This window comes from Hypomesus nipponensis, chromosome 9, assembly GCF_054491055.1.
Source record: "Hypomesus nipponensis isolate SF chromosome 9, ASM5449105v1, whole genome shotgun sequence".
Taxonomy (NCBI): Eukaryota; Metazoa; Chordata; class Actinopteri; order Osmeriformes; family Osmeridae; genus Hypomesus; species Hypomesus nipponensis.
This window is the reverse complement of record NC_140369.1, coordinates 15,383,622-15,411,063: the sequence shown is the minus strand read 5'-3', so window position 1 is coordinate 15,411,063 and position 27,442 is coordinate 15,383,622. Positions and strand designations below refer to the sequence as shown.

Here is a 27,442-nt window from a genome sequence, read left to right as displayed (position 1 = left end):
GATGACTTCAATAGTAACACAAGAGCACCTGAAAGGGGAGATGGCTGTAGCTGTTCAGAAAACGAAGCTTTCCCATGCAGGTTTGGGGTAAACGCCTCTTTGATCTTAATGTCATATGTTGGAGAAATTGGAGAAACTTGGTGAACAGGGTCGTCAGTCATGTAACCCTTGTTTTGGAACAATAAAAGGCCTTCATGTCATGTGGGACTGAACATGTGTACGGAAAAACAAGTTGTCTGTAATGTGTTCTAGATCTTTTTTTTCTTTTCATATTTGATACATTAGATAATTTGTATTCATGAACTGAAGTCAACTTATACATTTGTTCTAAGGGTATAGTTTGTAAGGTAAGGTAGTAAGTTGGGGGTAGTAAGACAGCGCACGTTCAATAGTTTCTGTGCCTACTGCGCATCAAGGTGTTTGTAGGAATGGGGCGTTAAGAACATGTATTGTGTTTGCGGCAGAGCATGCTTATACCTTTACTGTTAAGACTCGACTCGAAATGAAACTTTCTTTCTGGCGGATGTAGGAAGAAAACAGCTGATATGCTATTGTTGCTGCAACTTATCAAACTCTGAGGGACGTACTTGTGTATCCAAGTGCTGCGCTACGGGTATATGTCTAGAGCCCCACCTTGCGGGAAGTCAGTCTCTTCGATAACATCTGCTGCTTGATCCAGAGTCGTGATCAGATGGTCTTGATGGACTAGAGCGGGGATGGCTGCGCGAGCGAGACTATTTTACCTACTTACAACTTTATACCTTTTCTTTAACAACTTTTCTGCGTCGCCAGCCACTGGCACCAAGACAGAAAGCTCGGAAAAATGCAACTATAAGGTAAAACATGACAATTATCCGAGATATGCTGACAGACACTGCTTCGAGTGTCTGAAAAGTTTTAGGGTGTCTTCGAAACTTTAAACTAGTAACGGCACATCTTGCCTTCCATGTTCAATAGTGAGTTAACATTTCAATACAGAAGAATATAATGGCGCCGCGTATATCTTGAAATTATTTTTCTAAGACGTCTTCAGGTTAGGGTTATATTATTTGTCCTACTCCTATCTATTTCCAGCCCGTTGATGTGACCTATCCCTCACTTGCAATAGACTACCTGATGTAGGCTACGGCGGTGTTATCCGTGAGCGCATTAAACGTTTATAATAAAATAGGCCTGAGCAGTTGAACATTTTGGGATTGAGAGATTATTTACGCGACAGGTTTTTGTAAAAATAAAAATAAAAACTCACCAATTTGTTCAATGAATTGTCCCTTTCAGCCAGCTACTTCTAATTTGATGAAGTAAAAAGTAACAGTATCTAGATCGATGACACCTTCAGTTAAAGAGCCTTAGAGGTAGGTATGCTTTGAAATGAATTACTGTTAGTACATATTAAGAATAGGATATTACATGGCTAACCTATTCTTAAATTGCAGTAAGCTAACGAACACATCTATTTCTATTTTCCCGAATCCACGGGTCTGGTTTGATGTTTGGGCAGTATGCTGAATACCCTCACCCCGTATTGTATCGTTTGTTGTCTTTTCCTGAGCGGCGTTCGCTTGTTTGACTGTGGCAGACGTGCTATTGAGTGAGTGATTGCCCCCACAACGCATTGTCTGCTTGGGGAAGAGTGGCCTTTGAAGTGATTCCCCATAGGAAGCGCAGGGACTGTTTGCTCTATTAAAATTCCTGGCCACTTCCTCTGTCGAACCACAGGCCACCTCCCTCAACAGCCACTTCAAAGTCTTCGAGGATGGTAGACCTATTGCTGAAGGAAACACTTCAGAGTGCTATTTTGCAGGTGTCAGGTAGTATTTTATTCATCCGAATCATAAAGTTACATTCCCATTGCAAGAGAAATATACACTCTGCCAGCCAAATGCCATTTCCTAAGTGAATAGCCTACCTTTAGCTTCCACATTAGGAACTATAATATCACACTAACGACATTACAGGCAAATTATTAGTTTTTCCTATGTAGGGGGTGTAAGCCTATATTCATTGTAGGCCTTGTTGAATGGGTATAGTTAAATTGATGTTGAAGCTTAGTAGTGTCCTAGTTCCCATGCAGGGGCTTTAAAGGGGGCCGACAGTCCAGCTGAGCACTGCCTGGCTGAGCTAGGGTCTCCGTGAAGGTTGAGGAGGTTGGTTGTGAAGAGAGGAAGAGAGAGGCTGGCCCTGGATTAAAGCTCTTGTCTTCCGGGTCTCCCAGTGCCTGGACCTCAATGCTAGTTTTGTTCCAGGCTCACCATGGGGCTCGCTAAGAAGGACGACTACAAATGTATGTGCAGTGCTCTCTGAATGAGCCAAATCCCTCCCTTCCTACAGGAGAATGGAGGCTGCTTTTTCAATACATGGCTTTTCCCCCCCATAATTCCCCAAAAGAAAAAAGAAGGAACACTCCAGTAAGCCGGTGCTCATTATGGGATGGATATTAGTAGCTGTGTAATCCTATTCCCCACATCTGGATGTAAAGTGATGAATTCAGTCAGCTGGTGAAAGCAACGTCAGCCAGACTCCAAAACATACATCCACAAATTATAAAGTTGAAGAGTGCAGCAGAGCAGGTGTTCAATAGTGGTGACACTGGGGGCTTCAGAAGATGTTAAGGACATCTTTTTAAGTCCAGGACCTAGTTTGAACTTGTTTGCGAGTCAAGTGATAGTAATTCAATAATGAACTGTTCCTTCTTTAGTAACTTTAATCAGAACCACCTATTTCAGTTCTGTTGTTGTGATTCCTTCCTATAGTGGTATAAGGACCTGCCTGTGTCCGGTGCTGTGTGTGTGAGAGAACGAGTGGTTCAGGGCAGTGAGTGTTGTGCTCCAGTCCCCATCACTGACCCCGAGTCTGCCTGGGATTTACAGTGTCAGAGAGACAGCCAGGGAACAAGGGGAATGTTTTACAATGTCCCCAGACGTACACAAACACAGGGCCGGCCAAGACTCTTTGGAGTGGTGAGCCTACACGGCCCCTGGCTTGACTGCACATGTGGGACAGGACACCCTCTACCCTCTCTCTATCTCTCTCCCGACCCTCTCTCTTCCCCCCCCCCCTCTCTCTCCCGACCCTCTCCCCCCCCCTCTCTCTCTCTCCCCCCCTCTCTCTCTCTCCCGACCCTCTCTCCCCCCCCTCTCTCTCTCTCCCCCCCTCTCTCTCTCTCCTGACCCTCTCCCCCTCCCCCCTCTCTCTCTCTCCCCCCCCTCTTTCTCTCTCCCGACCCTCTCTCTCCCACCCCTCTCTCTCCCCCCAGCTCTCTCTCTCTCTCTCTCTCTCTCTCTCTCTCTCTCTCTCTCACTCTCTCTCTCCCGTTATATATTTAATCAGACCTTTAAGGGAACACCCCTATTATTCTGTCTTGTAACATCTGGCTGCATATGAATGATATTGGGGGTGCGTCCACGGTGTGGAGGGAGAGCGAGGTAGCGAGAGAGAGAGCGAGAAGGTGAAAGAAAAAAAAAAGAAGAAAGTGTGTGCAGTTCATGTACCGAGGGAGGGGACACGGGTGTGGGGGGGGGGGGGGGCACACAAGTTATTCCTGCGCTCTCCTTCTGGGAAGCATTGAAAACCACCCAACCAGCCCGTAACCTTGGAAGCAGTTTTGTGTGTGTGCTGTGGGAAAGTCTCTGGTTGGTTAGTTCTGAATCAGGGCCGTTCTCCTGGCCTGGCCTGGTGAATGAGGGACCCGCTGCCTTTCAGATGCTCTGCTGCCTTTGACTGGCGGAGTCCCGCTGCTTAGGAAGAAAGGCCTACGCTCCCTGGTAAACGGGAGGTATGTTAAAAGTGAATTAAAAGTGCAGAGTGTTTGTTGACCCCAGCAGGGTGCAGCTGATCGGGCCCCGTCGTGCTGTTGTCACAGCGAGGCCAAGTGGTGGTGGTGGGGGGGGGGGTTTGCTGAAAGAACGCTGCTCATAAGTGTTAGCAAGCACAAAAAATGAATGATTTGAACACGACGAAAGCCACGTTGTTTGTGTCTGAGGAGTTGACAGTTTTTTTATTTTTTATTATTCTTTTTATGATTTGTGAATTGTGTGTGATGGCCGTTAACCCCCACACCCATCCGCACGCACACAAACACAATTGTTTGGACTTGCGATGGACCAACAGCCCAGCCTAGCCCAGGGAGGTGACTGATGACTCATGGCTGCTCCTGACAGATTGAAGTCATTACAATCAATTAGCTGCTCCTTCCTCCTACCTCATCAAGGATCTGCTGCCCTTAGGCGATTCCTGCCAGCAAGAACTGGAGAGCAGAGGTTGAGATTACGCAGTTGGCCTCTTCAAAGGCTGCAGGAAACATTGAGTGGACATGAAAGTTGACCCAGACTGAACACTGGTGGGATACTGTATGTAAAGGGTGTCCGAATCAAATGATTTTGTGTTGCAAAATTATATTGCATATTCTGTATCTTATATATATAGATGAAACATACATGTAGATGTGGAGAGAAGCTTAGCTCTAAGAGTTGCTGATGTGTGTGTGGGTGTGTGTGTGTGTGTGTGTTGGTGCAGCGTGGATCTATATCTCCATTAGCTCTCTCCATTTGCCGTGCCTCAAATTGCAGCTTTTCTACTTTTCCATTAAGGGAGCAGGCTCGTGTCCTGGTCCTTATTCAGAGCTTGAAGCCCCTGGGTCGCCCAGCATTCTTACTGCATGAAACACTACACTCCAAATCCCACAAGCCCTCTTTCTCCCCATGAAGAAATGTATTGTGCAGTAATGTCATCTGGAAGATGGCTGCTCTGTGAAACCTGGCTTAGTTGGCAGGGAGCTGACAGGATGTCCTCCTTTTTTTCAAATTTCGCGTCACTTCTGAGTCGGGGGCCAAGTCTGGGGCCAGTCCACTGTTCATTGTCCCACCTCAGGAAAGGGTTTAGATTTTTTTGGGAGGATGACAGAGGTTGAGTGACAAAGACTTCATCTGTGGGTGGTGTGCTCCCATTATCCATGTCCAGAAGAAAAAGTAGATTTAGTGGTGTGTTAAGTTGACTAAGTCTCTCCTAGGCCTTGTTTAGATATTGGTAGGTTGTTGAAAGACATGCCTTCACATGCTCCCTCCTTCAGGCACCAATGCTGAATGTCACACTGGAGTATTATGCAAAACCATTGCGTAACGTAAAATAGGTCAATCCGATTTCTAGACAATAGTCACAGTGCAGGTTCCTGTACCTCAGCAGAATGAATTGTTTCCGGTCGTGTCAATTAAGCAACAAATCAGCTGCAAGTAATTGTCCAGGATGTTCTCAAATGTCAACAGGACATCGTCAAGTACACACACTCTACATTTGAGCTCCAAAACCACGTCAGAGTTCAAAACGCTTTAGAGCAGAGTCGAGTAGACCAGCTCCATAGGCTCAGACGAGCTTTGGTTTTTGGCCAGCAGACTAACACTTCCCCTGGGAGCAGGAGGAGGGCGGGAGGGAGGGAGGTGTCCACTATTCATCACTATGGGGATGTTGGCTGTCCTCCTTCAGGGTGAGAACCAAGGGTCAACTGCAGCCACGTGTGGAGAGAGCCTGGAGGTCAGATGTGAAGATGCTTCTCCATCTATCTGCTCCACAAGACTGGTGGTCGGAGTATGTGGCTACTGTGTGTGTTTGGTTCACCCAGGATTGGGAGGAATGAATGGTTTAGATATTTCATTCAATTATGTTCCATTTGGAGAAAACTGAAGGTTCTAAACTCGAAACGAAACTTTTTTTTCCCCGAGCCAAGATGTCAGCAAGGGAGCAGTTGCTCGGTTCTGTGGGTGACTGAGTGAACTAGAAGATGGTGTTTGGGGCCGGAGAACTCATCAGGCGTCTGATGAGTTAAACAAAGATCCCCCAGCTTTCATAGAATGACAGGATTCATGTCTGTCGAAGGTATGAGGTACGGCGAAACGTCTGCGTTCACTTGCACTTGGCATCTTCTCACTGGGGTGTCGTTACCGCTCAACATCGGTGATTTGTCTTTTGCTGAAACCCGTTGAGGCCCAGAGCCTTTTGTATGTGTGTTTTTGTTTTTGTGTGCGTGTTCTTCCAGAGCAGTTTACAACGTGTGTCTGTGTGTGTCTGAGAGAGAAAAAGTGGAGACCAATGCGCCAACAGGCTCGGCTGTGCGCCGAAAAAAAGAGAAGGTTTTCTGTAAGTTCTTGCTCAGTAATGTCATAACATGTGGTAGTGCTTCAGCAGGTCGCTGCGACAGACGTTGATGGGAGGGAAACAGGAAAGGCATTAAGGAAAACAGAGTCAGAGTCAGGGGAGAGAGGGACCAGCCAGATCGCCTGAAGCATCTGATCAACCACCACAGTCCAGAGGCCCCCCTCATCACAATGGACAACTCTCTGCCCCCCTCCCCCCCACACACACACACACCCACACACAAACACCCACCCACACAAACACACGCACACACTCTCACCCACACACAGACCCCCACACACACACATGCTCCTTCTCAGCCTTCTCTAGTTAATTTCCCAAATATGTGATTTCAGACACAAAGTCACAGAGGTTAGGCACAGGACGTTCAGTTTAGCGATGTTGTAACAATGTGTTCTCCATTTAGACTTTGAGCCTATTAAGCCTTTTTCTAGATGGGTGCTAAATTTTACTCTACTGTCCTCCAGTTACTGAGCACACTTTATTAAGCACGGAGTCAATCTCGGTGGCCTGCTTTCCTCAATCATGCGAGCGGACATAAAGACCTCAACGTAAAACAAACCGACCACTGATTTATTGGAAAGACTGGACATCTAACTGTGTCGTTTCCCGAATACGGTCTACACATATCACCTCAGAGGATGTCAGCGATGATCAAACCAGCTCGTAGGTTGCAGGCGCTTCCCCGGCCACGTATCTATCTTTACGTTCTCCCTCACGAGATAAAACCTTTGAAAGAGGACTCTGGTTTCCAAGTTGTTTTTTTCCAGCTCCCTGGATAACAGGAGGTCTTCATTCACAAAGCAACCACATCCAGACACAAATGAGCATCAAACGCTCCTCAGCCCTGGCTGCCTCCAAGGCTCCTCATCAAAGCTGCTCCCCTGTTTCAAACAAGCTGCAGCGATCAGGATGTGTGTAATTGCTGAGGCTATAAAGACCAGCTCTTGAGTCGAGTGGAATTGCCTAGATTTGGGACGTTGATACGAGCTAGCTAGCCCCATGAGTGCCACATGTTGACCTGAGGGAGATGGATGGTGGGACGGGAGAGGAAATGAAACGACTGAAAGACAATGCAAATTGGACCACTGGAATATCGACTTGGAGGGCGAAAGACTCACGTTTCGCACAGGCACCTGTTTCATCTCATTGGCCTTTTCTTAGTAGAAGATGTCTGGTCGTGGAGGAAATCCAGCCAGCCGGCCCAGGGTAAGGAGTGATGATTGATTAGCATTGCTAGACCTTGATAAAGGACACACAGCCAGTTGTGGCGGAGAGGAGGAGAGCGAGCGGGGCTTGGAGTCTAAAATGGGAGACACATGTTGTGGTAATGAGAAGGGTATGTGGGATTACAGGAGAGCGTGGAGAGGCCTGATTAGGCCGGACGCTCCCACAGAGGTACTAATTTCCTCCTTTGGAAGGGCTGGACCTGGGGTAGAGCTGGATCTGGGGTAGAGCTGGACCTGGGATAGAGCTGGACCTGGGGTAGGGCTGGACCTGGGGTAGGGCTGGACCTGCACCTGGGGTAGAGCTGGACCTGGGGTAGGGCTGGACCTGGGGTAGGGCTGGACTGGACCTGGGGTAGGGCTGGACCAGGGATAGGGCTGGACCTGGGGTAGGGCTGGACCTGGGGTAGGGCTGGACCAGGGATAGGGCTGTACCTGGGGTAGGGCTGGACTTGGGGTAGGGCTGGACCTGGGGTAGGGCTGGACCAGGGATAGGGCTGGACCTGGGATAGGGCTGGACCAGGGATAGGGCTGGACCTGGGATAGGGCTGGACCAGGGATAGGGCTGGACCAGGGATAGGGCTGGACTGGACCTGGGGTAGGGCTGGACCTGGGGTAGGGCTGTGCTGGACCTGGCGTGTCTCTCCAGCCACCATCTTGACTAACAGTAATGTTGTAGTGTTTATCTATAATATGAATTCTTTATCTAAATGGTCCCTCAGGCATGATTGTCTGTGATTATTGATCCGGTGTTAGGAGGGACTTGTGTCCTGGTGTGTGAGTGTTGATGTTTCTCCACAGTAACGCTCCACCATTGCGGTTTTTTGATCTTCTCGGCATTTGGACAAACAGTGTAAACAAAACCCTCAACATGAGTTTATTTTCACTTCCGGGAGTTTTAAGGCCTTTGGAGCAAATCATTTGTTGAAATCATTGTGTTATTGCTGGATAACTGACATCATAGTTAAGCAGATACATGTGAAATTTTCTTTGTGTCTTTTTTTTGTTGTCTTTTTCTTCTATCTTTCTCTCTCTCTTTCTCTCTCTCTTTCTCTCTTTTTTCTGTGTGTTCTTCATGCCAGTTGCACAGTGTGTCTACACAAGGCCCGTCCCCGCAGGCTCTAGGCTCGTAGAGCAGGGGTGCAGCACCATACACACATGAGCCCAACAAATGTTCCTGGGTCATTAGGAACATGCCACCCCCTGCCCCCCTCGCCAAGCCCCCCGCCCCGTCACCAGGCAGTAAGATTAGTAGTTACAAAACCCTCCCTCCCTCCCTCCCTCCCTCCCTCCCTCCCTCCCTCCCTCCCTCCCTCCCTCCCTCCCTCCCTCCCTCCCTCCCTCCCTCCCTCCCTCCCTCCCTCCCTCCCTCCCTCCCTCCCTCCCTCCCTCCCTCCCTCCCTCCCTCCCTCCCTCCCTCCCTCCCTCCCTCCCTCCCTCCCTCCCTCCCTCCCTCCCTCCCCTGAGAGCAGCTGTGAGTGAGGGGGGCTTTAATGAATCAGTGCCGGGGGATGGATCCCCATCACATCTGCTCTCCGTTCAGTCGACAGGAGATGATGGAGCCCATGTTTCATCTGAAGAGAAGACACAGCGCCGCGCCGCCCCCCTGGAGAAGAGGGACGGAAGGGTGGAGGAGTGGGTGAAGGGCTCGAGGGGTGTGTGGCGGGACGGAGGGGTTTATTGAGGGGCGGAGGAGGGGTGGAGGGGTGTATTGAGGGGCGGAGGAGGGGTGTGTGGAGGGGTGTATTGAGGGGCGGAGGAAGGGTGAAGGGGTGTATTGAGGGGTGGAGGAGGGGTGTGTGGAGGGGTGTATTGAGGGTTGGAGGAAGGGTGGAGGGGTGTATTGAGGGGCAGAGAAGGGGTGTGTGGAGGGGTGTATTGAGGGGTGGAGGGGTGTGTGGAGGGGTTCCCAAGCAAAGGATCAAACACATAGTTCCCCCTACTCTTTCCAGATCTCTCAGCTGGTGTGTGTGGAGTTGTTGTCTCCATCTGGCTTGCTGCTAATGGGCTATTTAAAGAGAACCATCTCCCCTCATAACTCTGCCGCCCTGCGTATGTTCTCATTCGATTGATTTCAGGTGTGAAGTTGGCTGCCAGAGAAAACAACAACAGCCAGACTTTGATTCTGACCAGAGTCATTTAAACACCGGTTGTGACCAACCAACAAACAATACACCCATCTTTATCATGAGCAGCATTATAGTCTTTACCTTTCCCAGCTCCAACCCTCACTTAGCTAAGCAGCCATTTGGGCAATTTCCTCTTGAGTGGAGAAGAGGCACTGTGCTGGAGGACGAATGTTCCGGAAAGGTCTTCTGGTGCCTCGGGGGGGGGGGGGGGGGGGGGGGGGCTGTGTATGGGAGGGACGGGCATGTCTGTGAAGCAGTCTCTCTATCTCTCCCTCCTTTCTCTCCTTCTCACTCTTTCTCTCCTTCCCTCCCTCCCTTGCCCTCTCCCTCCCTCCCTTGCCCCCTCTCTCTCTGTCTCTCTCTCTCTCTCCCTCCTTCTCTCTCTCTCTCTCTCTCTCTCTCTCTCTCTCTCCCTCTCTCTCTCTCTCTCTCTCTCTCTCTCTCTCTCTCTCTCTCTCTCCTCTCTCTCTCTCTCTCTCTCTCTCTCTCTCTCTCTCTCTCTCTCTCTCTCTCTGATGATTTAATTATTATTATTATTCAGACAGAAGGGAAGATGGAACACCTGGTTTCAGACGGTGCCTTTACACAGACAGACACAGACTCACACACACACACACGCACACACACACACACACACCAGTCTCTCACCTGCTGCTTGGCTCTGTTGAGACTTGTCTCACTGCTTTATGACTCCACGGCACGCCACCCTCTCATGCTACATCCGGCGCTCCTCGCGCTCAGCACCCTTTCCTCTCCTCCCTTCCCTCCCTGCTTTTATCTTTGGTTTTATCCTCTCATCGTCAGCCGTGGAATTTCAGGGGAATCGTTTCAAGGAAATTGCGCGGTTTGACCGAGAGCCAACGAGGTCCCATCAATCCCCGTTCAGAGCAGTGGCAGTCCTCCTGACTTGTGACCGCCTGGGCCTGCGTTTGGGCCGCTCGGTGCCCCCTGCAGCCAGGATGTGTTAGCCGCTGTTCGAGGTGACCCGTGCTCTGACCCTCCTCTCACCTCGCCGCCAGCAGGAAAGCAGCTCCGGGGCCACGCTGCTTGTGAAGGGAGGGAGGGAGGGAGGGAGGGGGGGTTTATGGAGCCCTGCCACAGCCCTGGGCACCCCCTGAGCTGTGTCCATTTGATGTTTTTAAGACTTCTGTTGACTCGTTGTGGAGAGGGAGGGAGGGAGGGATTACTTACAAGTATGAGAGGAGCGCCATCAGACAAAACACCAAAGTCTTCACCCTCAACTCCTAATTTCAATCTTTAATACAACTAAAAAGGGCTTGTTTTGGTGTGTGCATTCTTCGGTTTATGACAGCTGTGGGGGATACTTTAAGGGGTGTGTGCGTGGGTGTCTGGCTGAATGTGGGCTTGTTTGTGAGGCGCGCGCGTGTGTGTATGTATGAGCCTGTAAATTGTGTGTGTGCAAATGCTGGGAAGGGAGGGTGTTGCGGGGTAGCGTGTGCGACAGGCTTATTAGCAAGCGTTGCGCCCCCCCCCTCCTCCCTTTCCGCTGCTCTGGAGGTGTGAGGCTGTAGACGGCGGCAGTGGGGGTGTGAGGCTCGAGGTTGGGGTCAGGGGGAGGGGTTTAATGACTGTGGGTCTCTTCTGATTGGTTGCAGGTGTGCGTGGGGGGCCCGCGCAGCTGCCCGTCTGCTGTGACGGACCCCCCCCCCCCCAGACCCCTGCTGGGAGCAGGGTGTTAAAGCCCAGGAGAGCAGAGACCAGGCCCATTAGACAGCCCCTGCGGCCCGCCTCCCGACACCTCGCTCTGCCACCGCCCCCCTCCCCCCTCCCCCCTGCCAGTAAACACAACGTCCCTTCACTGACATTTGCCTATTAGAAGGACTGGGAAGGGGCCGCGGAGTGACTTTTGACTTTACGATAGCATTCTCAGAGATTCAAGTTTGTCCTCCCCTTGGAAGGGGAGCTCTGTGGTAATGCAGCAGAACTGGCAGCCGGAGGGTGGACCTGGCAGAAGCTGTTGAAATGTGGGAGAACCTGTTAGTATGACGGAGACTTGAGGCCACAGCTTTGGGTTCGGTGGACGAGCGAGAAAGCAGAGAGAGAAAGCGAATGGCTTCAGTCCAACTGTGGTCCTTTTTTGTCTCGTTTATAACCCTTCTTTAACATCTGCTGCAGGTCTGGACTGGCCTGGGGGTGGGAGATGGGAGGTGTGGGTTTTGTGTGGGGGTTGACCTGGCTGGAGGCCTTTTTAATACACTTCCTGGGAGGAGGGGAACATGGGTAGTGGAGTTTTATTGGTCTTGGTACATTCATAGACAGAGCTATAAACCTTCTAATGAATGGCGATTCACTTGGACAAGCATTCTTTTAAATCCATATTTAATCAGTAACTGGCTGATTATTGTAATAAAATCACTTATACTGTGTTTTCCAGCCAGTTGTTTCACAGTTCCACAACGTTGTCCCACAGTTATCTGTATTTGTAGTAAATTCCGGTCTCTCAGTGGAGACGCCGGATCTTGTCCCAGGCTTTGTCTGGCTGCCTTGTCAGGGTTAATTGTGTCGTATCGTGCCCTGCTGATAAGGGCTTCCTCTCTCTGCACCAGCCTGATGGAGGAGATTAGATCTCTGATGGGGGTGTGTGTGTGGGGGTTCTTGTCGGTTTCTCCCAGCCTGCCTCTCTCCCCCTCTCTCCCCTTCTCTCTCCTCTCAACCCTCCCAGCCGGCCTCTCTTCCCTTCTCCCCCCTCTCTCTTTTCTGTCTGCCAGCTTGTTTCACTTCCCCTCTCCTCTCTCTCCTCTCAACTCTGCCAGCCGCCCTCTCTCCCCTTCTCTCTCTCCTTTCTCCCCCTCTCTCCCTCCTCTGCCAGCCACCCTCTCTCCCCTTCTCTCTCTCCTCTTTCCCCCTCTCTCCCTCCTCTGCCAGCCGGCCTCTCTCCCCCTCTCTCCCCTCTCTTTTATATTGATTATATATTGCTATATTTGTATATGTACGTATATTATTGTCAAATATGTGTGTTTCATGGAAAGTAATCTGATAATCCAACTATCGGTTTACTCTCTGTCAGATACATGTCAGTTCTGTAACGTTTTTGTAAGCCTTTGCTGGCTTTGGTCTTTGCTGTTGTTGCTGACTTCCGTCTGTCTCTGTGCACAGGTGCTCCAGTCCAGCTCTGACGAGAGCGGCCGCAGGCTCGGGATCACGCTCCGCAATGACAGTGAGTAGCCTTGCACGCATTGGAACCAGGCTCCAAACTCAACAACTTAAATATATATTGTTCAGATTAGAAGAGCTCACGTATATCATGTCCGGAGAGAAGAACTCTTATAAACCGATCTCTTCTGAACACAAAAATGCCATTCAGTATTCAAACATCAAGTTTGGAAAACTTTCAGGCATTTTGACTCCTTGTTTGCCGCTGAGGGAGTGTTTTCAAATCTTCCCAGCCTCAGTGGAGAACCCCCAGCCCCCAATCCTCCAATCCCCCATGCCCCCCAGCCCCCGTCCTAACTAACCTTTGTTAGTCCAGAAGTCAAGTTTCTCTCCTGTAGCCAAATCCTGCGTTCCCCCCGGTGGTGGCTGGCCTTTGTCCTTGACTGCTGGAGGGAACGGCTTTGCTCCTTTAGCATCACAATCAGCCTGAGCTCAGAGGCCGGGGGTGGGGGGGCTGGGGGGGGGGGGGTGGCATTGTAGGGGGGTGGGCGTGTGCAGGACACGACTGGCTGCTCCTCTTCCTCCCTCTTCCTCTACCTGCCTCTTTCCCAATGAGATGGCTACCGGGGAGGGAGGGGGGAGGGGGAGTGTGTGGGGAGGGGAGGAAGGGAAGACATGGAGGAGAAGGAGAAGAGAGGTGAGAAGTCGCCTTGCTTGGCTGGACATTGCCACCCCTCCGTATCCCGCTGAAACAATGTGTCAAAAAGTGCTGAAGAGTACCCAAACCAAAGCGGCCAAGCAGCAAGGAGAAGGTCACTGTTATGGAGAAAGCTGCTCAATAATACCACAGTGTGAAAGGCCTTGGGGTGTAGCTCCATTGACATTTTTGGAGCAATTGTTTTCGATGACCCAACCTCCAACCTCCTCGATAATAATAAAACATTGTGAAAGGCCTTCGGATATAGCTCCAGCTATATCTTTAGAGGAATTGTTTCGATGAACTATTTTTCCCTCTTTGTTCTGTCCCCAGACTGCTCCCTGAACTGGAACCCGCTGGGGAAACACGCCATCCATGAGGTGACCAACGTGACCTTCAGCCACTTGGCCTGTGACAGCCAGGCTGCTGTGGTGGTTCACTGGATGCCCAGTCCCCTAGGTACTGTATTTCACTTTCCTGTGGCTCTCTCTGTCTCTCTCTCTTTTCTCTCTCCCTTGGCTCTCTCTCCTCATGGCCAAACCCATGAGGTTGTGCCTGTTCCCTCACCATGCCTGGGTGCTCACAGGACAGTGATTTATCTTCCGTGTCCCGGACCTGAGTTGAGGGGAAGAGAGGAAACACGAGAGAAGAGAGGAGGGAGAAAGAGACAGAGAGACAGAGAGAGAGGCCCGGAGCTTCAAAGCCCTGAGCTGTGCTGGCTCTGTCTGTCCTGATCAAAGAGCCAGGCCCTCCTTTCCCTCCCTCCCTCCCTCCCTCCCTCCCTCCCTCCCTCCCTCCCTCCCTCCCTCCCTCCCTCCCTCCCTCCCTCCCTCCCTCCCTCCCTCCCTCCCTCCCTCCCTCCCTCCCTCCCTCCCTCCCTCCCTCCCTCCCTCCCTCCCTCCCTCCCTCCCTCCCTCCCTCCCTCCCTCCCTCCCTCCCTCCCTCCCTCCCTCCCTCCCTCCCTCCCTCCCCCTGTAGGCTTACTCCTTAACCCTGACTGTCACACCACTCTGGCCCAGAAGGAAGGGATCCATCCCTGCACACACACAATGCCGTGATTTGTCTCCGGAAGAATGTGTGTGTGTGCGTGCGAGAGAAAGGAGTGTGTGAGGGTGTGTCTAAACGAGTGTAGAGAGTAGAGTTCAGTGTGCGCCCATGCATGCGTGTGACAGAGACCAAAGAGACAGCGAGGGAGGAGGGAGGGAAGCCTCCTTTGCTTCCGGTGATGGGGGTGTGCATGGGGGGTGTGTGTGTGTGGGGGGGGGTGTCTGTTGAATCCGGTAACGTGAGTGCCTCAGCCCCGGCCCGGTGACAATGCGCCCTGTTGTCTTTGGAACCCTAATCCCTCTGGCTCAGGGCTCAACACTGCTCAGGTGGGCCCACAGAGTATAAGGACATGGAGAGAGAGAGAAAGAGAGAGCGAGAGAGGGAGACAGAGAGAGGGAGACAGAGAGAGAGAGCGAGAGAGGGAGACAGAAAGAGGGAGACAGAGAGAGGGAGACAGAGAGAGAGAGCGAGAGAGAGAGGGAGACAGAGAGAGGGAGACAGAGAGAGGGAGACAGAGAGAGGGAGACAGAGAGAGAGAGCGAGAGAGAGAGACAGAGAGAGGGAGACAGAGAGACAGAGAAAAAGACAGAGAGAGTGACGGGGTGAAGGGAAGAAAAATAAAAACGGACTGCGAAAGATGAGAGACACAAAGGGAGGGGAGGGGTGGGGGTATGAAAGGCTAACTGCATATGAGAGGAGAACATGCCTGAAGACAGCACAACCAGTTGGACAGCTTTTGTGTGTGTGTGTGTGTGTGTGCGTGCGTGTGTTCGTTTCCGTGATCTTACCCTTGGTGTCTCTGCGAGTATGTTGACTGTGCAGCCTGATGCTATCAGAGGTGGTGTGGAGTTACACCCGCCACAAAGAGACCAGGCTCCTTCAGCTCCGCTCCCCACTGGGGTAATAGGAACCACACTGAGTGTGTGTTTCTGTGTCTCTGTGTGTTTGTGGAACAGAGTTCTTAATGTGCATGTGTGGGCTTCTGCTCGAAAGCGAGCCTCTGTGTGTGTGTGTGTGTGTGTGTGTGTGTGCGTGCAGACGTGAGTGTGTTAGGATGAGAGAGAGAGCGTGTGTGTTGTGCGCCGCCGCTGCACTCGATAAGACAGAAATGCAATTAGGAGAGAGGTGCGCTGGCACAGGTAGAAGGGCAGGGGAATGCTCTGTTGGCACGCAGGGTCCTGTGGCACGGCCAGTACAGCCTCTTCTGTACAGTCACATCATGGTACTCATAAAACACAACAACTTAGGGGGGTGGGGTTAAACTGTCTCCTTTTTGCGTGTGTGAAATGTTCGGACTCCCTGGAGTCGCAGCCTTGGAAACTCTAAAGTTGTGCGTGTGTAGACACAACAGTGTTAAGTGCAGGTTACTCCCAAGTTCTGAGAGGCTCCAAGTAGCAGCCTCGTCCTGTGCCCCACCCTGCTCTCCCTCCCTCCCTACCCCCTCCCTCTCTCTCTCCTCATGGTCTTTCCATTTCCATCCTCATACCTTCGTCTGAATCGAGGAATAATCAGAACAATGCTTTTGCATAGCATGTTTTCCTTTGTTTTTTTGCACACTAGTTAATACCTGCCTTGTTGCCCTGTTTGCACCTGGCATCCACATGCGTCTTGGGTGATCCCATCCCAGCTGGACAGCTATAGGCTAAGTACAGGTGTGCCATATTGAAGGACTGCCCACTCAACTGATGTCCTCTGCTTAAGAACTAATTTGCAGGCCAACGGCGGCAAATCAGCCTTTGGATGCAAATGGACATGATGTACTTGTGTATATAGAGAGGGGAAGTGAGGTACGATCACAAGAGGTCACTGAAGGCAGGTGGAAATGCATTATAATGCCAAGTGAGACCTGACGTACTTAGAGATGTCCCCTTGCGATCGGATCACCCAACATGCATGTGAATTCTAGGTGTAGTCACGGGCTCTAGTTAGCCTCAGGCTAGCTTTGTTTATTGCCACCATTTACATTTTTGTCTCTGGAGTAATATCCGCTACAGGTAGTCAACACCACACTTTAGGAAACGCTGCCCTGTCTGACCCTGGTGTGTGTCTGACCCAGGTTTGTGTTCTAGGTGTGAGTCCCAGGTGTGTGTGCGTGTGTGCCCCAGGTGTGTGTCTAACCCAGGCATGTGTCTGTCCTCAGGTATCGAACACATCAAGGGGTTCAGGGTGTACCTGGAGGACAAGAACCCAGAGGGGAAGCAGTGTCAGCACATGATCCTCAAAGAGCCACGGCAGCTCAACTTCTCCTTCAAGAACGTGGTGGGTAACCTTGACCTGTGAACTGTCTGGGGAACGGATAGGAAGATGGGTAACAAACATGTCAGACCAATGGACCAATAACCTGTGGGGAAAGACTCTGCGGGCAGTGAGAGGCCGCATAGCCATATTGAAATATTGTTCCTTTTTTTGTTGCGCTTGGTCCTTTGTGTAACATACGAATGTAACATTCACATGAATGTAACACTCAATGTTCCAAGGTAAACAGTAATGTGAAACGATAGAAAAAAATCAAATGCGTGTATTCTGTCTTAGGATGTTTGTTTGATGCAGAAGACAATTCCTCCGGCTCATTCTGTCTGTTTATGTGTGACAGAGGCTGAGCTCGCAGCCCTTTGCTGGCCTCGCCTTTGAGACGGACTTCATGGTCCGGGTCGTGCCCTTCCCCACCTTCATGAACGACAGCTTCTTTCCCCCATCCTTCCTCAGGACCAACTGTAAGCCTCCTGGACCTTCCAACTGTTTGTGTGTGTATGTATGCGTGTGTCTGTGTGTGTGTATGTATGGGTGTGTCTGTGTGTGTATGTATGGGTGTGGGCAGCCATGTGTGACCTTGTGTGTGGGTTTGTGGTTTTACATGTCCTCAAAGACTCACAAGAGTGGTAGCTGGGAGTGTTGATGGAGAATCCTGTTACTGTTTTGATGGAGAATCCTGTTCTAACCGGTTCTGTCTGTCTGTCTGTCCTCCCCCCCCCCCCCCCCCCAGCCTGCGAGGTGCTTCTGGGACCAGACAACCTTGTATGCAAACCATGTGAGTTCAAATATTTCCTCTCACACTGCTTGACAGATACAAGGTAAACAAAGCTATTTTTGCTCTGGATCATTAACTTTGTCTCTCTCTCGTTCTCCCGTCGTTGTCCAGTCTGGAAGCCTAAGAGCCTCAACATCTCCCAGCTCGGCTCCAGTCTGCACGTGGCGTTTGACCCTGCCCCCTCCACCTTTGGCTTCAGCATCTATTACCTGTACTACAAGCTACGCCAGGAAGGCCCCTTCAGGCTAAAACGCTGCAAACCGGTAAGAACTTCAAGCAGAACCTCAGTGAGGATACTGGATGTTTTTTTATCAGACATGGAGGAATTGGTGGTCTTGTATGACCTGGTCTGGTCTTGTATGACCTGAGCTGGTCTTGTATGACATGGTCTGGTTCTGTACGGTATGGTAGGAAAGGATACTGTCTGCATAGCTCTGGTACACCGGAATGTTCCACTCTGAAGTACCTGGGCCTCATGGGAGATGACAGATGACCCTTCATTCCTCTCGGACTGGGGGTCGACACACTCACAAGGCCCACACACAAACACACACACTCACAAGCACCCTCCTCACACACACACTCACAAGCCCATCCCCCTACACACACAGACACACACACACACACACACACACACAAACAGAAAGTCAGTGCTAGAGTGTTTTCCCAGCCAGGCCTCATTATTCTGCAGCGCTGAGTTTGGGAGGAGAGAGTTCTCAGGCTGCAGCAGAGAGCTATGGGCCCCTGTTGGACTGTCCCAGCTGCTGGGAAAAGCACGTCAACTCCCCCGATCCTCCTGCGGTCTCCATTGATCTACCCTATCCCGTGGTCTGCTTCTGGTTTTCTGACCAATGAGGAGAGCTCTGAGCCCCTTTGCGGGTCTCGGTGATACCTTGACGACCAATCCGTGAGCTGCAAACACTGGTTGTTGTCCAAGATGCCTACGTCCCTTTGTGGAAAATGGATGCTCACAGAAAGCTCCTGGAGAACGGTTTAAGGCTCCTCAGGAGCCACGGGGGACGTTGATCCACAAGCTGCAGGGACGTGGAGCTGGACCAGGCCGTGTCTGTTCCTGTCATCACAGGCAGGAGCAGGGACAGAGGGGAGACAGAGCCTGTCTGGGCTTGTCTGGGTAGAGCGAGGCACTCCCAGTCTTCCTGTTGGGAGCGCTTGGCCAGACCCCTCCTCTCCAGCCCGGGCCGGGCAGCTGTGTCACGGTGCGGATCGGGCCGCGTCCGCCGCCGAACCTGTGTTTATCCCAACATGGCGGGACTCTGTTTAACGGCCCCCGTCCTTTTTTGTGTTTTGCAGGAATTCACTTTGCCTAAAACGACGTGTGTCCTCCAAGACGTAACACCAGGGACGTATGCCATCGAGGTACAGATGTTCACGCGCGTGAAACAAACAAACACAGCATTCACGCATACGTCATTAAACATGTTGGCTCATTCAGTTTCTCTTTCTTCATCCCCCAGCTGAGAGATGACAGCAACAACACCAGGAGACAGGCTCAGTACCATGTCAGCCAAGGTAGGAACACACACACACACACAGATGTCAGTAACACCACATCTGTTTTTTTCGAGTTCCCATCATACTTATACTCCAGACTTACTAGAATACAGTCAGTATATGCCATTTTATTCATTCCATAGTATTACATGCATAGTATTACATTATAGAGATGTACAGTATATCACAGTATTACATTATAAAGATGTACAGTATGTCACAGTATTACATTATAGAGATGTACAGTATATCACAGTATTACATTATAAAGATGTACAGTATGTCACAGTATTACATTATAGAGATGTACAGTATGTCATAGTATGACATTATAGAGATGTTCAGTATGTCATAGTATGACATTATAGAGATGTACAGTATGTCACAGTATTACATTATAAAGATGTACAGTATGTCACAGTATTACATTATAGAGATGTACAGTATGTCATAGTATGACATTATAGAGATGTTCAGTATGTCATAGTATGACATTATAAAGATGTACAGTATGTCATAGTATGACATTATAGAGATGTTCAGTATGTCACAGTATTACATTATAGAGATGTACAGTATGTCACAGTATTACATTATAGAGATGTACAGTATGTCACAGCATTACATTATAGAGATGTACAGTATGTCACAGTATGACATTATATAGATGTTCAGTATGTCACAGCATTACATTATAGAGATGTACAGTATGTCCAGTTCTGAAGGTGAGTTTGTTCTCCTGTCTTGTGCAGTCCAGTCCCCGTGGGCGGGGCCTATCCGAGCCATGGCCATCACCGTCCCGCTGGTGGTCATGTCGGCCTTCGCCACACTCTTCACCGTCATGTGTCGCAAGAAGCAACAAGGTGAGTCCAGACGAATGGTAGACCAGAGCTGGAGGAGAGGGAGGGAAGGACTCTGGTCTTCAGGCCTAGTTAGATGCTCCCGAGGTGACTCGTCTGTTTCTAACTGGGGTGGTTCCGATGAGACTGTGGACACGGTGCTGCTCTTCTGCCAGGCTCGGTTCTCCCTCCCTCTCCCTTCATCTCTGTCTCCTCCCCGTGTGCGAACGCAGAGAACATTTACTCCCACCTGGACGAGGAAAGCTCCGAGTCGTCCTCTCACGTCACGGCGCTGAACGCCGACCGACCCAGACCCAGACCCAAGGTGTTTGTCTGCTACTCCTCCAAGGACTGCCCCAAACACCAGGCCGTCATCCAGAGCTTTGCCTTCTTCCTCCAGGACTTCTGTGGTTGTGAGGTGAGGCCCACAGGGGTGGTTGGATGACAGATGAGATCATCATAAAACGTTGTTTGGTCATCATTTGTTGTATATATAGCAGGTGGACCTGCGATATAACTTAGGTGGATATGGTTGAGAGAGACAAGCAGGAGCAGGTTTAGAGTGCCACCTACTGGCTAATGTCTGGAAATGCCACTTTGAATGTTTCAGCGTTTCAGTATGTGTCATTCCACTTTGATCCAAATATAATTCAACCCGGAATGACAGTCATAATTATTTCATAATTATGAAGAGACAGTACCACTTATTACCCCTAATTATCTTGCTATGTTTGAGGTGTACCAGAGGTGATGCCGCCCATTAAAAGTGTACTGCTGTGTGTTTATAACAACCATCTGATATGGAGATCTGCCCTCCTGTAGATTCTCACTCCCAAAACCAGTTGTATAGAACGTGATTCAGCTTATCAACCAGCTCACGAGCAGAATGTGTGTGGATGTGTGTGTAGGTGGTGCTGGACCTGTGGGAGCACCTGGAGATCTGTAAGGAGGGCCAGATGTCGTGGCTGAGCCGGCAGATAGACGAGGCTCACTTCATCATCACTGTCTGCTCCAGGGGCCTGAAGCACTACGTGGAGGTACCTAGTCACCGCTGTCTGGCAGGAAGCATGACGTCATGTACACTGTTGTTGTTGCTCTTTATAGACTGAAAGATGCAGTTAATTCCCTTAAAAAAAAAAAAGAAAAAAAAAATATGGAATAATATTGTAGGTCGTATTTATATTTCATACGTATTTGACATATAAACAGTATGAGTGTCTCATTTCTTCTTCATGTGTTTCCACCTGTTGTAGAAGAGGAGCCGTAAGGGCAAGGCCCCGGCTAGCCGAGGGAGCTCCAGCGGCGCCGGTTCCCCGGGCGTGGCTGGCTCCAGCGGCAGCGAGCTCTTCATCGTGGCGGTGGCCATGATCGCAGAGAAGCTGCGCGAGGCCTGCCAGAGCTCCCAGGACCTGTCTCGCTTCATGGCGGTGTACTTTGACTACTCCCAGGAGAGCGACGTGCCCACGCTCCTCGGCCTGGCGCCCAGGTATAAGCTGATGGACCAGCTGCCGCAGATGTTCTCCCGCCTCCACTCTCGGCAGCCCGGCCCGGCCGAGCACGAGCCGCAGCCCCTCAACGTCTCCAAGAGGAACTACTTCCGGAGCAAGTCGGGCCGCTCGCTCTACGTGGCCATCTGCAACATGCACCAGCACGTGGCCACCGAGCCCGACTGGTTCGAGAGGCGGCTGATGCCGGCCCCGCTTCCCGCACCCCAGCTCCCTCCCCAGAGCCTCCGCACCGCCTCCACCTCCGACTCCGTGGCCAGCTCGGCCACTCCTCCCCTGGAGAAGTTTGACTCGGGCCTGGTGCTCAACGAGGTGGTCTTCAAGTCTCCTTCGGAGGGCGAGGGGACCCTGAGGAGGAACGTTCTGGTGCTGCCCCCCAGCCTCAGCCTGGGACACTGCTCCCTGCCCGGGCCCAGCTCCTGCCAGGCCCATGAGGAGACCTCCGGGGCTGGGGGCCCCGCCTCGCATGGTAGCTTCCCGCCCCTTAGAACCTCTCCCCAGGGGACGGCTCCGCCAGCCCCCCTGAGATGCCCCGGGACTCGGGCATCTACGACTCGTCCGTGCCGTCATCAGAGCTGTCCATCCCCCTGATGGAAGGGCTGTCCCCAGACCAAGCTGACACCTCCTCCCTGGCCGACAGCGAATCCTCCTCCTCGGGACTGGGTAAGACTCCTCCCCCAGGCGTGTCACCTCGTTGGGGCAATCCGACATTTTGAGATGGCAGAGTCAGTTAAGCTTCCTGTTTTATTTAGCTGATGTTTCCTGCCCACTTACATTATCTGTCTACTATAGGCTCGGTTTAACCCGATTCTATCAGCAGCCGTGAGAAAGGAACGTAGACTAAGGCTCCTGTTAGTGGGGGCTGCTGTATGTGGAGCTTGCCTAACTGTAGTCTTGTGTGTGCGTGTTGTGTGTGTTGTGTGTGTGTGTCCAGGAGACGAGGAGCCCCCTGCTGTTGGTTCCCTGCATTGCACCGTCCCCACCGTGTGTAAAGCCCAACTGCACCACCACCACCACCCAGAGCAGAGTGAAGGACTGACTCCTGTAGCACCCTTGTAGTGGGCCCTCCCCCCCCACACCTCCTCCCCCCCACACCTCCTCCCCCCCCACACCTCCCCCCCCCACACACACACACCACCCCCCCACACCACCCTCATGACTCCCTGGGCTGTGATCCATTCCGGTGTTGTTCCCTCGGCGTTACCATTCACCTAAAAGGGAACAATGGTGAAATGGAATACTCCCCTGTTCACGAGGGGAGCTCACGACCCACACAACCCTGGACTTGCAACGCCACTTTAATGTGTGATTATTCAACTTTAATAACAGACACACTCCTATGACCTCTGGCGGGGGGGGGGGGGGCGGGCTCCAGAAAGTGACAACAGATTACCCAGAGTGCACTGTCACATGCTCCACCATTCGTGGGTTAAATCGGGTTGATGTCATAATCCGTATGTTTGTCAACTGTGGGAGTTCCTGTAGTGGTGTGAACCATGAAACAGCAGCAAGGAGCTATCTAACCAAAGTGGTTGTATCATTTTACAACCTACCCCCATTTAGATGTCATATGTTAGTGGTTCAAAGTACTTCAGATTAGCACCTGTCAGCTCTTACCAGGTTAACATTTTTCTTAACGGCTAAGTGCTTTTAGACTGAGTGCCAGTGGGTGTTGGCTGTGCTACAGTCCTATACTGGGTAGAATGTGGAATGAAGAGGGGACAATCTGTGCATAGCTCTCTTTAATTTATTGTCAATTAAATCAGTTTGGAGGCACACAAACAGGGTTGGTTACAACGTGCTCAAAAGTATTTGTGTTGAAGCACTTTTTTATCTTTTACATTGTAATGTGATATTCCTTTTATTGACACACAACATGGTTTACTATTCTAAAATCCTCATTAGATTGGGATTGTATTACGATATTAAACATTGTGAAATGGATCATCTCATGAACAGTTTTTCCCGTAACAGAAAACAATTTCACTAATACTTTTGTGTGAATTATTTTGCCAAACCCCTCATTTTACGATTTTTTTTTTGAGTTTTAATTTCACTTTAACAGTATTTTTTTTTATGTTTTAATTTCGTACTTGATAACTTCCAAGTCAAAATATATTTCAGAGTTAGGTAAATGTACACCTGTATGAATCCTCACATGTTTGGAAAGGAACACATGTAGAGGTGAATTTTAAATGAAGTTTCAATATTTTGCTATTGTAAATATAACGTATGTGGTTCGGAAATATTGGTTATGTTAATGTGTTGTCTTGTTGTTAGATTATTAGTCTTTTTCTACATACATATATATATATATATATACCTTTGTACTGTTTTATAGTACCCCAATGTAGGAATTAGGCATCAAGTGAATAAACGTTTTCTCTTTCTCCATAAAGCATGTATGATTCCTTCTTAATGACCTCAAACCTTTTGATGTTGCTGTTGCAGTGTCAAAATTCATCCTTTAGGTGGCAACAAAGGTGTATGATTATAATCATACAAGTATCATGATTAAATGCGATTTTAAGCCGGTTAACAATGTTCATCTATGCTACATTTCTTCCAAAAAATTACCTGAATGGAAGTATTTTTCCTAGTATACTTTATTACTGTTATTTTCTATATAAATGAAGTTATATTTGCAATTGGGTAATCGGTGCACTTACCATTTCCTTTTAGATTTTTTGGTTTGAAAACTAGGCTGTAGAAAGTAGACATCGCCGTTGTTTAAGCTTCCTCTGAATCTAGCTGAGTAATGTCCATTTACATTATCTCATTGAAAAAACCTCAGTCATACACTTGATGGGCGGGACTTCGCCGATGCAACTCACAGGAGTCTATAGTCTCTGTGCGTTGAAGCGTCAATGCATGAAACAACATCAGGCAGAAAGATAACAAGCTCATGGCTCAGCAGCGACAGCTCAACTTCAAGGTCGAATAGATGTAAACATCGACTTCGTATATTGACAAAGTAATAAACTATTCACTGATCGTATAGATCGCAGTTTAAGCAACAGTTTGTGTATGATAAGTGAAGCTTCCATTTGTTTCTCTTTCTATCAGTCGTTTTTTCTTTTTCGGACTACAGCGTATTCGAAGATCTAATCACATGCAAACAGTTGATGGAACCAATAAAGTTTCAGGGTAAGGTAGGCTAATACAATTTGCTCTCTGTAACCTTTCTATAACTCCATTGTGTCATATGCCATAAATCCATATACATGTCACTAACTCGCTTGTAACATATTCTATTGAATTGTAGAATTGTAGACATACAACTCGAACTGTGCTTTAGTGACCACAATGCTGCATTTGTTTATAAGTTATCAAACCAGTGTTTTTTCTGATCATCTGACATTCACTGAATCTGTTCAACCCAGTATCACGCCAAAGCCTGACAAAACATCATGCAGAGAATGATTTCACTTGTGAACGATATCACCTATATCTCTCTCTCTCTATATATAATATATATAGTCTTAATGGTTAAAACAACAAACTTTAGGATCCTCTCTGTTCTCCATGACTCAAGTTTCCCAAGTCAACTGTGAATCATATGCTGTATCTTCTAGCATGGCCTGACATGTTAGATGACCTCAGATGCTGCACGTCTGCCAGTCGTTCGTCAGGTCTTTGTACCTTGCTTACAACCCTCTGACAGAACAAACATCTCGTCAAGGTGTGGAATTGTTCTTCTTTGTGTCTTGTTGACACGAGGGGAATACAGGGATGGGGGTAGAGTTTCTGGTCCATTCTACATCTTCCCACTCTGTGGATGACGGGGCCATGTGACAGACCTGAGGAAGAAAGGAAGTGAATAAACCCACTCATGCACTTGTGTTGATCGGGGAGTTACAGGATGGGAGATTCCGCTGGTACTTGTATTTTAGTCCACTCTGGATTCACAAGTCGTGTTCAGTGTTCAGTGTACATGTTAATGTCATTATACAAGTCGTTTATCTTTTCAAACGATTTCTACTGCAATTTAATAAGTATTTTAACGTCAGCAAAATACTTTGGGTCTTGATCTTAAGAAGACATGGCTTGTCTAATCAGCAGGTGCTGTACCTGGAAGGCCCCAGAGTCCTCTGTCTCTGTCTGTCCGTCTGTCTGTCTCTCTCTGTCCGTCTGTCTGTCTGTCTGTCTGTCTACACAAAGTCTCAGCCTTGGTGCTGCATACCAGGATTAGTCTGGTATTCCAGAGCCTGCAGGTCAGGTTTGGGAGGGGGGGGGGGGGCAGACTCGGGTGGAGTTGCTTTCTCTCCCTCTCTCCCCCTCTTTCCCCCCCACTCTCTCTCTCTTTCTCTCTTTCTCTCTTTCTCTCTTTCTCTCTCTCTCTCTCTCTCTCTCTCCCCCTCTGTAATTCAACTGTTTTTTCTCTCTGTGAGGTAATGGCAGGCAGGGGAGATTGTGGGGTCCTTATCAGCATGCTGTGACTCAGAGATAAGTCGGGAGCCCTCCTTGGTGGAGGGTGAACCTCTGCAGGGTGCCTGCCCTTCTGGAACTGAGTGGCCACCTGCTGAGTGCTGTGGGAAACTTCTTATCTCTTCAGTCACTTGTTCCTTATTCGTATTTTGGCTTTTCATTCATGGCACATTCTCTTCAGCTATACACTCAAATGTTTATTCCCTATAAAAAGTTACAAAATGTTGGCTGAATCGAAAGTAAGTCAACCAGAAAGCCTGGGGTATTTTTTATTGTACTGCTTTAAAGTGAAGTGAAAGTAAAATTTCCCTTTATTTTCTTCCACAGAAAATAAAGTCCATTGTACTGTAGACCATTGCTATGACCCAGGCTGTACGGAAAAAGTGCATTTTGGACGATTGGATTGCACGACAATAGTTTAGTCTTGAACCTAACACAAGGTTCACACTACATACAGTACTCTGTGACTGTCTGTTTGTGTGGGGAGTGGCTGAGTAAGATAGCTGTGCTGGTTCCCATAGGAAAGTATCTGGAGAAGTATGTGGTGTCTCTGGTGATGAGCACTGTGGTCAGGTCTGGTCTGGTCAGACTCTTCCTGCCAGATGAAACAGGAGGGCGGGGTCTGCATGTGTCTGTCCCTGCCCCAGCACAAGTACAGTGGCCATGTTGCACCCAGATGTGTTTGTCCTTGGTTCGAGCCGTGCATCGCCACGGTGACATGGAGAGGATTCAGCCCTGACAGTGCTCTTCTGGCCTCCAGCAAGAGGAGCCTTCAGCCTCAACACAGGGTTTCTGTTTGAACGGATCTGGCTGAAGGAAGGCCTGGTGCTCAATCACAATGATCCCAGTCTTCATCCATGACTTCTCGACAGAGAGCGACAGGCTCTGGCCAAGCAGATAAGCAAACATAATGGAAGGGTAATGCTTGGCTCTGCCCCCCAGGCTCGGAGGCAGGACGGGCTTTATCCCCCTGAATCTCAACATGAGAGAGAGAGAGAGAGAGAGAGAGAGAGAGAGAGAGAGAGAGAGAGAGAGAGAGAGAGAGAGAGAGAGAGAGAGAGAGAGAGAGAGAGAGAGAGAGAGAGAGAGAGAGAGAGAGAGAGAGAGAGAGAGAGAGAGAGAGAGAGAGAGAGAGAGAGAGAGAGAGAGAGAGAGAGAGAGAGAGAGAGAGAGAGAGAGAGAGAGAGAGAGAGAGAGAGAGAGAGAGAGAGAGAGAGAGAGAGAGAGAGAGAGAGAGAGAGAGAGAGAGAGAGAGAGAGAGAGAGAGAGAGAGAGAGAGAGAGAGAGAGAGAGAGAGAGAGAGAGAGAGAGAGAGAGAGAGAGAGACTGACTTCTGGGTGCATTATAGGCGGAGTCACTCTTTCTATATTTCAAACTGAGAACTGCAGAACAGATTATATCAGCACTCTTAGTAAAAACCTCGCCCCCTCCCACCGCTACCGTCAACGAACGAACAAGCCACTGATAACTCCTCAGCATTGGAACATCAGTTTTGCTCCTGTTTACCAGTTATGGCCTGGGAGAGAGGAGGGAGGGTAGGAGCGGGGTGGTTCGTGATTGGCAGGGCTGGGTGGGAGGTAAGCCTGGTGGGCAGGGGTATCGACCTCGCTGCCTGGGAGGGACGATGGGAAGCCCTGGTCAGCCCAGCGCTAACAGCAGTTTGACACGAGGGATAAATATACATGAGAAAGGGATCTTTGACTCGCAGAAGGCAGGTGGAGGAGTGGAGATGAGATGTTTTATCACAAAGAGAGATAAGAAATGTTTTAC

At 49.7% G+C, this 27,442-nt stretch overlaps 1 protein-coding gene across 1 annotated transcript; it reads left to right on the top strand.

The window, feature by feature from the left end:
• Positions 1–656: 656 nt before the first annotated feature.
• Positions 657–22,316, top strand: il17rd (interleukin 17 receptor D). The gene is given in 15 exon segments (XM_084704880.1): positions 657–836; positions 12,620–12,680; positions 13,647–13,772; positions 16,501–16,619; positions 16,954–17,074; positions 17,344–17,388; positions 17,500–17,651; positions 18,700–18,765; positions 18,864–18,918; positions 19,653–19,763; positions 19,973–20,157; positions 20,648–20,776; positions 20,993–21,728; positions 21,731–21,907; positions 22,179–22,316. Coding segments are annotated over 15 exon segments (2,328 nt in total). The 5' UTR covers positions 657–716; the 3' UTR covers positions 22,304–22,316.
• The last annotated feature ends 5,126 nt before the right edge of the window (positions 22,317–27,442 follow it).